This window comes from Mandrillus leucophaeus, unplaced genomic scaffold (genome assembly GCF_000951045.1).
Source record: "Mandrillus leucophaeus isolate KB7577 unplaced genomic scaffold, Mleu.le_1.0 Scaffold1144, whole genome shotgun sequence".
NCBI classification, from domain to species: domain Eukaryota; kingdom Metazoa; phylum Chordata; class Mammalia; order Primates; family Cercopithecidae; genus Mandrillus; species Mandrillus leucophaeus.
The window spans coordinates 583,251-595,877 of NW_012099699.1; the positions used below are offsets into that span (position 1 = coordinate 583,251).

Here is a 12,627-nt window from a genome sequence, read left to right on the forward strand (position 1 = left end):
GTTTCACCGTGTTCGCCAGGATGGTCTCGATCTCCTGACCTCGTGATCCGCCCGTCTCGGCCTCCCAAAGTGCTGGGATTACAGACTTGAGCCACCGCGCCCGGCCTAATGATTATTTTTAAAGCACATAGAATCTACATTGCCTAAGGGTAGTGAAGATATTAAAAGAGTCATGAAATCCCCAGGGAACCAAGTGCAATGTTTAGGCATTCTATAATTTCTCAATATATATCTGATAATTGAGAGTAAGTTGACACCTTTCATCTTTTTTCATCAGATGAAACAACCCCAATTTCCTTAATTTTTCTTTGACCTCATTAACTGCCAAAAGCTTTAATCACAATTTAGAACAGTGTTTATCAAACTGGTGCTTGTTGAAGAACTTTTAAAGGTCTACTAGTTCTAGTTCTCTAGTACAAGATTCTAATTATGTGTTTTCATTTTGACGATAACCTTAAATATTAACGTAAGCATTTCTGGATCCCAGGCTAGGCACCTGAGAGATGAATATGGCCACTAGATCTCAGTGTCTACGTTTGCTTGCGTGTTTGATCCGATGGCAGACTGAACACGTAAGTCACATAAACTTGTCAAGTGATGCCCATGTGTCATTTCAGGACCCTTTGCAGGGGGCTCTCTCGTTCAAATGTGGTAAGGTAGGAGAACTGAGTTACCACATCACCTCTGGTGGAAGAACTGTGTGGAAATAGTCAATATCCTATTTTTGTTGCAAGTAGCAATTTCCATTCAGCCAAAATCATGTTACTTTATATTAATGTTTTTAATTTGAATTTTATTGGTTTCATAAGGATTAATTTGTTTTAATTTTATAGAGCTGTAAGTATAAAGAGTTCATACCTGATTTTATGTTTGCACATATTTAAGTGACATAATAAAACTGATTTAGGCCAGACACTGGGGAGTACACGAGACTCTTTTCCCTTAATAGAAATCTGTATATATAGTTCTTGAGTTTGAAAAACACTGGTTAAGAAAGTCTCTGAATTTCCCTAACAGCTGTGTCCCTTGATTTGGGGCTGTGGGAAGGACATTTACCAATTATGGCCAATACCGCTTGTGAAGCTTCTGTCACCTTGTCCCTGGCCCTTGCTTGTGACTGCACCAACCTACCTTTAGCTCCTGAGTCGTATTTTCAAGACCATACAGCATTTTATATGGCGCAGGCAGCGGACCAGTGAGGTTGATGCTCATGACCATCTGCTCCAGGCGAGCCAAGTCACCGAGAAGAAGGCCGGTGCACTCATCTCCACAAACTGTGAAAGAGAAGCGACAAAGAGTAGTTACTTCTGCTAAACATCCCAGGCAGATGTTCAAAGAATTCAGCTATGAAATATTTTATGGTCCAAGAAAAATTCCATGGAAGATGAAGCGACTCATCTCAGAATATTAATGTTATCAAATGGATGATGGTTGAAAAAAGATAAGAACAACAACAAAAGAACAGATATGCATGTCACCCAGAACCTGAAATAGAGGTGATAATATAAACTGAGGGACCAAAGAGGAGGAGCAAACAGATTTGGGAAGAAAAATTGTATTGCACAAGCATTGAAGATTTCCTTTAAGGCATTGAATATAACATTAAAAATACCCCCTAAATCCCTACATGAGCAATCTAAAGGAACCTTTCCACAGGGAATGAAACATGCTCCAGAGTCTAAATGTGCGGTGTTACATTAGATTGCACTGGAGAAAATCATAGTAATTTGACATCCACATGCTTTATGTATTACACATTCAAAAAGTATATAAATTTTTGGCTTGGTATCTACTGAGTAGAATAATTAAAAAAAAAAAAAAAAAGTCTAAAGAAGGCCGGGAGTGGTGGCTCACAACTGTAATCCCAGCACTTTGAGAGGCCGAGGCGGGTGGATCACCTGAGGTCAGGAGTTCAAGACCAGCCTGACCAACATGGTGAGACCCTGTCTCTACCAAACATAACAAAAATTAGCCGGGCGTGGTGGCAGGTGCCTGTAGTCTCAGCTACCTGGAAGGCTGAGGCAGGAGAATGGCATGAACCCGGGAGGCGGAACTTGCAGTGAGCCAAGATTGTGCCACTGTACTCCAGCCTGGGCGACAAAGCAAGACTCTATCTAAAGACTCTATCTAAAAAAAAAAAAAAACCAACTCTAAAGAAAAATAACTTTTATTTCTGTAATTAGTGTTTTTTTCTTATGATAATATTTATTGACTTATTTATTTGCCAACTCTTCCTCTTTATCTCTTCAGTCTATGACCACCCATCATGATTAGATGCAGTCCCAAATCCCTACTTTGATGATTAACCTCTTTCGGTCTGATAGAGAAATAATTGCTAAAGGCCAGAAAAACTGTATTCTTTAAGTAGCCAAGAATGCTAATATTCTACCAGATATGGTTTGGATCTGTGTCCCCATCCAAATCTCATGTTGAAGTGTAATCCCCAATACTGGATATGGGGCCTGGTGGGAGGTATTGAATCACTGGAGTGGTTTTCATGGCTTAGCACCAGTCCCCTAGTGCTGCTCTCATGACAGAGTTCTCATGAGACCTGGTTATTTAAAAGTGTGTGCCACCTCCAGTCCCCATGTCGTCCTGCTCTGGCTGTGTGAAGATGCCTGCTTCGGCTTTGCATTCTGCCATGAGTGAAAGTTCCCTGAAGCCACCCCAGCCATGCTTCCTGTACAGCCTGATTAAACCTCTTTTCTTTACAGATTACCCAGTCTCAGGCATTTCTTTATAATGAGAATGGACTAATGCACTCACTATAATATTCTGGCCGTTAAAGAGGTACTATTCTAATTTGGTGGTAGGGGCCGGGATTGGTGGTAGAATTGGTAGAGAGACAAATGGATTATTGACGCTTCATTATGGAATAGATCTCATAAATAGTAGTATAATTTCCAAAATTAACATATATTGATTCTTTTGGCAGATTTGAAAACATGCATATTTTTAGTTTTGCATTGCAGAGTAATGAGGTGTTTCTTCATGCCAAGGAGCAGGAACTACCGCATTTATAATATACTCTCATGTGTACAGTTATAATTTCTTACATTCTGCAGATAGAGGTATCAACGCTATATACATGTTAGAATAGGGGAAAATACATAGCATGGAAAATATGAGAATTGGAGTAGCTCTGGATCATGCCCAAACTTGGCAAGAATTCAATTAGTTCTCTAAATAGCAGTCCCCTGAGCTGCTTAATGGAGAGAAAACCATTAACTGGTGCTTGTAAACAAAGAGAAGGAGAACGGAGGGTGATTTTTTGATAGGACAGCAGCTAGAGGTGAGTTACAATATCACTTCACAGGGATTAAACTGCCCTGGCAGGGCTTTTAATAAATCAGCTCCTTGCAGGTGACACCTGCAACTGCAGAGCATCACCTGCAGGGGCTTTGCAAGCTCCTGATGCTTCACAAGCTGAGTGAACACAGAGGCTTTGGAGGCAAGAGCAGAAGTCTGGAACTAGGGCTGTATCTCTTACTCTTCTCCTAGCCAGAATGAAACAGAATTTGCACTGCATGGAAACCAAGTAAAAGGAAAAGATTGTTTTGGCTTCGTAGCCCCGTTCAATGCAACCTTCAACAGACCTGTCTACATTAAACAGTTACAGAAAACACGACATAGAACTCAATTAAGTGCCAAACTGACTGTGTCTAAACACCAAGATCCACAGTCTGATTCTCAGGCTGTAGTGGGCCTCAACACCCGTAGGACTTTGGGAAATCCCAGAGGGCTGGGTCACACCCCCCAGTGTTTCTGAATCAGGAGATGATTTGATCACCTGGTTTCTCTTAGTCTCTGATTGAGAATGTGATACTGATACTGCTGGTCTGTGAACCACACTCAGTAGCAATCAGACCAGCAGTTTTGGCACCACCTGGAAGCTTATCAGAAATGTATAATCGGGCTCTACCCCAGATCTAGGAAATCAGAATCTGCACTTTAGAAAGGTCCCACGTTATCTCTGCACATTAGAATGTGACAAACATTGGTGTGGATCAGTGGTTCTCACTTTGGCTGCCCATTGGAATCACATAAGGATTTATAAAATACAGATGTCTGGGCTCTTTCCCTCCTCACCACCACAGAATGTGATTTGATGGGTCTGTGGTAAGGTCTAAGCTTCAGTATTTCTACTTTTATTTTTTTTTCTGAGACAGGGTCTTGCTCTGCCACCCATGCTGGAGTACAGTGGTGTGATCATGACTTACTGCAGCCTCAAAGTCCTGGGCTCAGGTGATCCTCCTGCCTCAGCCTCCTGAGTGACTGGGACTACAGGCATATGCCACCACATCCAGCCATTTTTTTTTTTTTTAATGTAGAGATGGGGTCTTGCTGTGTTGCCCTGGCTGGTGTCAGATTCCTGGTCTCAAGTGATCCTCCCACCTCAGCTTCCCAGCATGCTGGGATTACAGGCGTGAGCACTGTATTTTTAAAATATTCCAGTATTTGAAAAACCATGTAGCCAAAGGGTAAAACCACTGAACCAGGTGATAAATTACAGGGATGCTCAATCTTCAAGGGAGCAAGGATTTGGAAGAGGTTCTTTCGCTTGCTGTCTTCTCTACCTAGAATTCTTCTCCCTTGGTCGTCTCTCATCTGGTTCCTGGGTATTCAGGTCAAGAGTTCAAGTGTCACTTTTTCAAAATTACTGTTACCTGAAACTCCCCACCACTGCCTGCCCCATACCCTGCGCCAGTTACTACTGCATTTCCTTTGCTTTCTTAACACTCATACCTGTTTGGACTACCTTACTACTTTATTTATTTCTATATTCTTTCTCCCTCATTAAAGAAGGGACCTTAAACACCTTGGTTATGGTGCCTAGGAAAGGGTGTTTTACACAGTTAACATTCAATAAATATTTGTGGGCTAATATTTTTGTGAAAGAAGGGCATCAAAACATTTTGGACAAAGAGAATGGCAGGGGTTAATGTTTGAGCATGGCGTGTGCCCAAGTACATGAAATGGTGAGATCAGGGAGGTAGAATGTTAGGAGAGAAGAGAAAGGGGAAGAAGGAAAAGGGACGAGGTTGGGGTTGGCCGAACAGAAAACTTCTGAATGTGAGAACAAGCTGGAAAACCTCACAGATGTGTGAGGAACAGGAGAATACATTAAAAACCATGGTTTAGAGAGAGAAAGAGAACTATCTTGTGATTGCAGAGGCAGAGATTGTCCGATCAATAAGAATGACTATTCAGATGCCTGCCTGAAGGAATTCAGTTTTGACTCAGGAAAGGGATGTTGTAATGGAGAGATGGAGGGGAAGAAAATCAGCACAGAACTTTAGGAGGAAAGAAATAACACCATGACTGACAGATCAAGCGATGCTCATTACTGGGGAGAATTAAAAATGGTTACTATTGGTTGGGTGTGGTGGCTCAGGCCTGTAATCCAAGCAGGATTTGGGAGGCTTGACACAGGCAGATAGATCACTTGAGTTCAGAAATTTGAGACCAGCAGGGCCAACATCGTGAAACCCCGTCTCTACTAAAAATACAAAAATTAGCCAGGCATGGTGGCATGTGCCTGTAGTCCCAGCTACGCGGGAGGCTGAGGGAGGAGTATCACTTGAATCCGGCTGCAGTGAGCCTAGATCATGCCACTGCACTCCAGCCTGGGTGACAGAGTGAGACTCCATCTCAAAAAAAAGAAAAAAAAAAAGGTTATTGTTAATACTTCTTTGCTGCACCTCCCATTAAGAGGTGAAGTCTACTTCCCTTCCCCTTGAATCTGGGTTGGCTTTGCAGCATACTCTGACTGACAGAAAGTGGCAGAGGAGCATATTGAATTTTGCAGTTTCTGCTTTCACACTCTTGGACCCCTGCTGCCTTCAGAACAATCCCAGGTTAGCCTCCTTGAGGAAGGGAGGCAACGTGAGAGAGGAAAGGGCAGTTGAGGCCCCAACTTGGGCTTGACGCCATCTGGCAACCCCTAGGCATGACAGTGGAAGATCTGTCCAACTGAGCTCAGCCCAAATTGCCAACCTTCAGAATCATGAAAGTGTACGTCCTTGTTGTTTTAAGCAACTAAACTTCTGGAATGTATAACTGATACAATCAATAACGGATACACTTATTCAATGTTTGCACATGTGATTCAGATCAGAGACTTTCAACTGCAATTCATAGGTTAAAAACAGCATTGGTAACAATTACAATTTTATTAGGAATTATGAAAAATAGGAAGGTTCTTTTCACACTGAGCCCAAGTTCATCATTGTTTTAAAAGTTCCATTTCACCTCTAGTGAAGATGTATTTTGGGCAGATGTTCCCAGGACGTAAGCAAGCAATTTGCTCTTTTTTCACCTACAAGATCTTGAAAGATACTTGATAATGATGATAAGATGTTTCACCATGCTTTTTAGGGTAGCGTGTGCCTTTGATAGCAAACACTAAATTATTCTTTAATTTATTTAATAATATATAACCTACCTATTGGAATTGAATCAGTTTGTTGATAATAGCAGGGTTAGATACTCTTTACTAGGTGGTTCCAGAAATTGCCAGGGAAAGTACCTATAGTTTTCTCAATTTTTACCTCATACAAGAATAAACCAGGGACTGGACTGCAGAACTAGAGCTGACGTACTGTAATATGCTATGGAGTAAATGGTGTACTAGAATGCCAAGAGGAATGATGAATACTGATTTTTCTCTCATTTATTCTATCCCCTGCCCATCTGTTTTGTTTCCTCATCTTCAGTTGTTGAAATGAAAATGTATTTAATTGCTCTTTCAAGGGCTCATACATTCTGTTTTATGTTTCTGTGTCCAAAGGTCTATTATTATCCCATGTCTTATGGTCTCTGTATTTGCTTTTTGGGGAACAAAGTACAAGCACATTTCCATAAGTGAAAGGTAAGTTTTATAGTATGCTCCAAGTAATATACTAACATCCGTCTGAATGGGTCAGAGAGACTTATGAATATGACAGCCATGGGGATTTTTTCAAAGCTTCTGCACAAGTCTAGCTCGTGAAGTTACAAGGTAAACACATGGGGAAAAGTGTCCTTTACCTAATGGTTTGCTATTTTACTCGGACACAAAATATTTCGCTTACACCAGAAGCTATTTTTATTTGCCCTCAAAAAGTCCAAAGTGTCTGGCAACAAACATTGGAAATGGAATGCAAATTAAAACCAAATTTAATTCACTATAATAGGGAAGATCTGAAGAGTATGTAGAGACATGGACTATTCACATTGTGTAAACAACTGTTCTTTGACAAAGTGCAGTAACAGCTCAGTGTAAATTAACACCTATCTTACAGTCGGGACCTCAAAGAACCTTTCCAAACCATTCTCCAAATTCAGCAATACTGATAAGGTTACAAAGTGAAATCCTACCTAAAATGCAGAGGAGCAAAAGCAAATATTTCAAGACCATGATTATATTTTACATGACTAAATGTTTCCGAGGCTTTGCCTATAAAAGTGTCAGGATAAATTTGTGTCTAATATTAACAAACGCAGTACTAAATTCAGATTGTTATAGCTGGGCACAAGTAAGGGGCAAATCATGCAGCCAGTATTACAGATCTTTCGGTTAGCAATTAGTACAAAATACTGCATTTCTACCAGGATTCCCCATGCATAATAGCTACTGGCTTACTGTCACAAAAGAAATCACACACTGCATCCAAACCAAAGAAGCTGAAGCTAAAATGAGGACACTGAGTATTTTTGAAACGGCCAAAGCTATTAACCAATTTTAGGTAGAGATACATAAATTCTCTGCTCTAATCAAATAGGAATAAAATGAATAAAGACATGTTTTTAACAAAAGATAAAATTATGTGTTAATGTGTGTATTTTAAATTAACTCTTCTAGATGAATGCCATTGATGGTTCCCTGGATCTGAATTTTATGTTTCTCATTTCCCTTTATCGTCTTCAAAAAGAAACTTTTACATTAGCATATATTTATGGCTTATTAAAATGTACTTAGTTATTCTATTTTAAAATAAATATCTTCTAAAATAAATATTTGATTCCAGAGTCATTAAGAAGGCCTTTTAACCTGTCATTTCTTTGAATAGAGAGGAAAGCTGTAGACTTCAGTTGAGACTGATGAATTTGCTGACTTACCAAGTAAGGATATTTATGTTTTTTATATATGTTTTATGATATATATGTTTTATATGTACATGTTTTATATATATGTTTTTGTATATTAAATAATGATATGTGTTTTATATATAGTAAATCAAATTATATATATAATACATAGGAAAACAAGTTCAGTGTGGTTCAAAGATGGTGTAACTGTTCAAAACACTAATGGAAACTTTGAAAGTATTATAAATAATGATGGGATAATATTTTTTATCTACACAACAGTCACTACATGACGGGCAATGTATTATATTTTGCCATCATTATCTCACTTAATGTTTACAGCAATTCTGTGAGGTAAGTACTATTCGTATCCTCATTTTACAGATGAGAAAAATAGTTACAACTAGGGTGCTTATGAATCTATAAATAATGCACGTGAAGGGCTTAAAGACAGGAGGAATGAAAGGTGGCCATAAAAGGGGTTTTCAGTGACTTGAAGAGCCTAGAATTAGAGATAATAACTGGAAACGGAAAGTCAGCCTAAAATAAAGAAAATATTTCATCAGAAACTGATGAGTTGCACAAAACATCAGGTCTTTGGGAAAAAAAATGGTTACCTAATAACTGATAACAATGCCTAGAATTTATTGAGCACCTATTATGCTTAGATACTTAACATACATGTATGTAGTATTTTATATCCATTTTACAGATGATGAAAATGAGGTTTAGGAAATTAAATAATGTCACACAAATTGCAAGCTAGGATTCAAACCTTCTGTAGCCACTTCATAATGCCATGCTTCCTTGCATTAGGATACTGTCTGTTTTGTGGACGTCACAGAAAAAGAGAAGGCTAGACTAGTTTACTTATTTCTTCCAACTTTAAGATTATGTGATTTTAGTTTGTCTTTTAAGGTCAGTAAAACCTCCTGGGCCTTGCCAGGGTGGAAATTGCAATCAAAATAGAGTTTAGTTTACTCTTAAAATAAAACTTGCTGAAAACAAAGGCAATAGTCATCAGCTGTCTCTATATGACAATTCAAATGCGCAACTCCTTAATCAGCTAACAGAGCAGCTTCCTCAATGATATACAAACCACTGAGACGGATCTCTAACAACTAGGAAAATCATCTAGAATCCCAGTGATAGTTGCCATTCCACACACTGTTAGCCTGGACCAACGCTAAGGTTGACAACAAGAAACTCAAATATCTTTTACTAACAAAACAAATGAGTAGAAGGTGCAGACAAGGTGAAGAGAAAATGTTTTACAGATTGCCTAACACCTGGATGTGAACAACATGTCACAGCTTAGACTTATAGAAAACTATATCATACATACTGTCCTTCCAAATAAGAGCTTACTTGAGCAGTGAGGAGGAACAGAGAGAGGATGACATTTAGGAGGTACAACAAGCAAAGTGTTAGATCAATAATCAGCATCTGGAGATCAACTGATGTTTATCATCATCTTTTAGAATAGAAAGTCCTGTTTTCACTACAGTGATAACCACATTTTATTTTGTTTCTGCTCCCATGTATAGGGATACATAACTGCCATTATTAATCATTTTTTATTATAAATGTACAGTAGTGTTCTAGTGATAATATATAATGGTCTCTGCATTATTGTGATCAGATCTTTGGTGGCAACTGGCTATTAAAAACAAGTGTTGATTACATCTCTGTAGATCAAGGTAGGATAAAACTTCAGACTTCAGGTTTCATCAAGTGGTTAGAAGTTGCCTGTTTTACAGAGTTAAGGTAAATTATCACATTTAGCTAGGTTAATCTCAGGCTGCAAGTAGAAAACATACTTTGTGATCACTTTTACAAATTGGCAAGCAAAGTGTATGTTTTATTTTAAATAAATGTATGTTAGAATTTAAGTAAATTGTTACTGTAAATAATAAAAGCTGATATATCCCAAATACCTCACTATGCAGTGATTAAAAATAGGCAACATCAATTTGATATTTATAAAATGTTATTTCAGGCAATTTTTATGAAGTAATATCTTGCCAACAGATACTAATTTTAATTTCTGTTCTCTAGGAGAGTAATACATTTTACTATGCCACTCATAATCTATTTTAAACATCACATGAGTTATTCTGTGTTAATTACATGAGTTTACAGAAAATAGGATATGAACAAATCCAAGTTTTGTGTTTCAAAATACTAAACTTTACTGCTAAGCAAATAATGGCTTCTTCGTTCGTTTTTAAGTTTCTTGAAGGCGGGTTAGTTGTTCTCATTTTATAAAATGACATGTGAACTATGAACGAGAGTTGAAAGAGGAGGATGGATTTGTATGAACTTATTAAGAAGAAATCTTAATTTGGGAAATTAATAAAATAATCTGTTCAGAACTCACCAACATACATAACATTGTAAAACTGTCCCAAATAATTCCTTTAGAAAAAAAAGAGGCTGTGAAGTTAATCTGGGCACCCAGCTAGTGTCTCTTCTTCTGCACAGAAGACAGTCTCTACTTGACAATCTCTGATGAAAACGAATCTACCATAAATGCCATAATGTTTTAAATCTTAGAGGAGTCTCAAAGGTTAGCAGAAAATAAATGTCAGTATCGAGTTATATATACTTAAAATTTCTCATTTTGTAATTTTACCTCATTTTATATTTATTTTTAATCGAGGTAGAATGGTCTCTAAACACGGAAGCAGTAAATGAATAAAGGGCTGAATTCATTACTGTTGAATATATTGGCTAAACCACGTTTGCTTTCTCTGTTTATCAGTAGCCAGCACAGAGGTTAAGAAAATAAGATTTGTAAGACTGACCCACGCTCAAATCACAGATCTACTGAAAAGTCACTGAGAAAATGACTTAACCTACCTAAATTCAGTGTTCTTATCACACAGTGGGGATGATAAGGAACAGGAATGTTACAAGAATGAAAAGAACCACATGTGAAATGCTTAATATAGTGCCTGGAAAATGGCAAGTTCTCAGTCAAGGTGAGCCTTTAAATAAAGTTACTATTATGATGAACCCTGTGTGGTAAAAGGGACTGTAAAGAATGTCTGGAATTTGAAGGTGAATACATTGCTGAGTTAGGCCCAGGAACTGACTCTGCTTGGTGGGGCTGAATTTAGGTCACTAACTTTGAGAGACTGTGATGTCTAAATAGTTCCTAATGTGGACACAGACTATTCGTATAAATTCTTCATGATAGTAGTTAAAATCCACATATAAAAGGCCTGTGTGCTGCAAAAAAAATTCCATTTTGGATCCAGCAAAATCCAGGCCTGGTCACTGGCAGCTGTCCCTGAAAGCTGTCAGTATTTTAGGGACCAAGGTGTCCAAGGGAAGTCCTTTCACAGTTCCTGCATTGGCTTTGTTTTGCCTGATCTCTTCAGCGGAATTTTATATACTTTGTGAAATAAGAGCCTAATCTAAATTTATAGTGAGTGTATAGATTCCTTTCACCAATACACAAATTACCTGAGATCATGCAATGATCAGGCTTAGGTCATTTATCATGCATTTCTCTCTTTCTTGTTTTGAAATACACAAATCTATGGTGTGGATCAGTCTAAATTATATTTCCCAGAGAAGTAACTAAAGGGAGCAAAATTAACTCTTGTACAATACATGCTACTAAACTGTTTACTTATTCTAAGTAATAGGAGAAAGTTTATTTTCTGTAGTCAGTACCATATTAACAACAAGCACTGCAGACATTTCTCTTACTACATCTAAATTCTCTTGCTTGAGCCAAGCTACCTCCTTTACTCTCACCCCCAGGCCTTAGACAAGTCCACCACGACCACAGGTGCTAAAACAGGCCCTGCAGATCAAACACACAAGGTGAACCCATTTTTTGATCTCTCGCACTAATTTAGCTTAAGGATACAGAAATATATTAAAAGGAGAATTGAGAATAAGTCAGAATTACATCCTCACTTGTGTCTTCTTTTATCTCATTTCAAAACTAGGAGTAGAAGTAGAAACTGAATCCTGGGAAAGGCCAAGATCATAGAATCATGGCACATTTTTCCATAACTGGAGAAATTTTAGAAGAAAAGAAAACATGAAAAGTCTAAAGATACTCTGTGTAACAATTCTTCGAGTTAGCTTCATGAAAGGTGAAGAGAAAACATTCCTAGAAGTAAGTGGAAATCACTAATGCTTAAGAGCAGTATATGGAAAATCTATACAGCATAATTATAAGATAATTAATTGTGCTTTAGAAAAAGGGTCTAGATATCAAAAACAATCCTATAATTTAATATTTTTTTCTGGAAGAAAAATTGCTATTATTTAACCCTCCAAAAGAATATAAACACTTCCAGTCTAGCAACTGAATTAAATATCATGTGTAACTCCTGCAAATACATTTCCTCATGGAGCAAGAATAAAGCAAATAGGCATTATAAAACTGGTTTAGGCCGGGCACGGTGGCTCACGCCTGTAATCCCAGCACTTTGGGAGGCCGAGGCGAGCGGATCACGAGGTCAGGAGATCGAGACCATCCTGGCTAACACGGTGAAACCCCATCTCTACTAAAAAATACAAAAAAAATTAGCC

At 38.1% G+C, this 12,627-nt stretch overlaps 1 protein-coding gene across 1 annotated transcript in view; it reads right to left on the bottom strand.

The window, feature by feature from the left end:
- Positions 1-12,627, bottom strand: part of LAMA2 (laminin, alpha 2) — a 293,272-nt gene that overhangs the window by 169,311 nt on the left and 111,334 nt on the right. Inside the window, exon 22 of the mRNA XM_011997459.1 lies at positions 1,132-1,274. Coding sequence (XP_011852849.1) covers positions 1,132-1,274 — 143 coding nt within the window. The remainder of the gene's footprint in view (positions 1-1,131; positions 1,275-12,627) is intronic.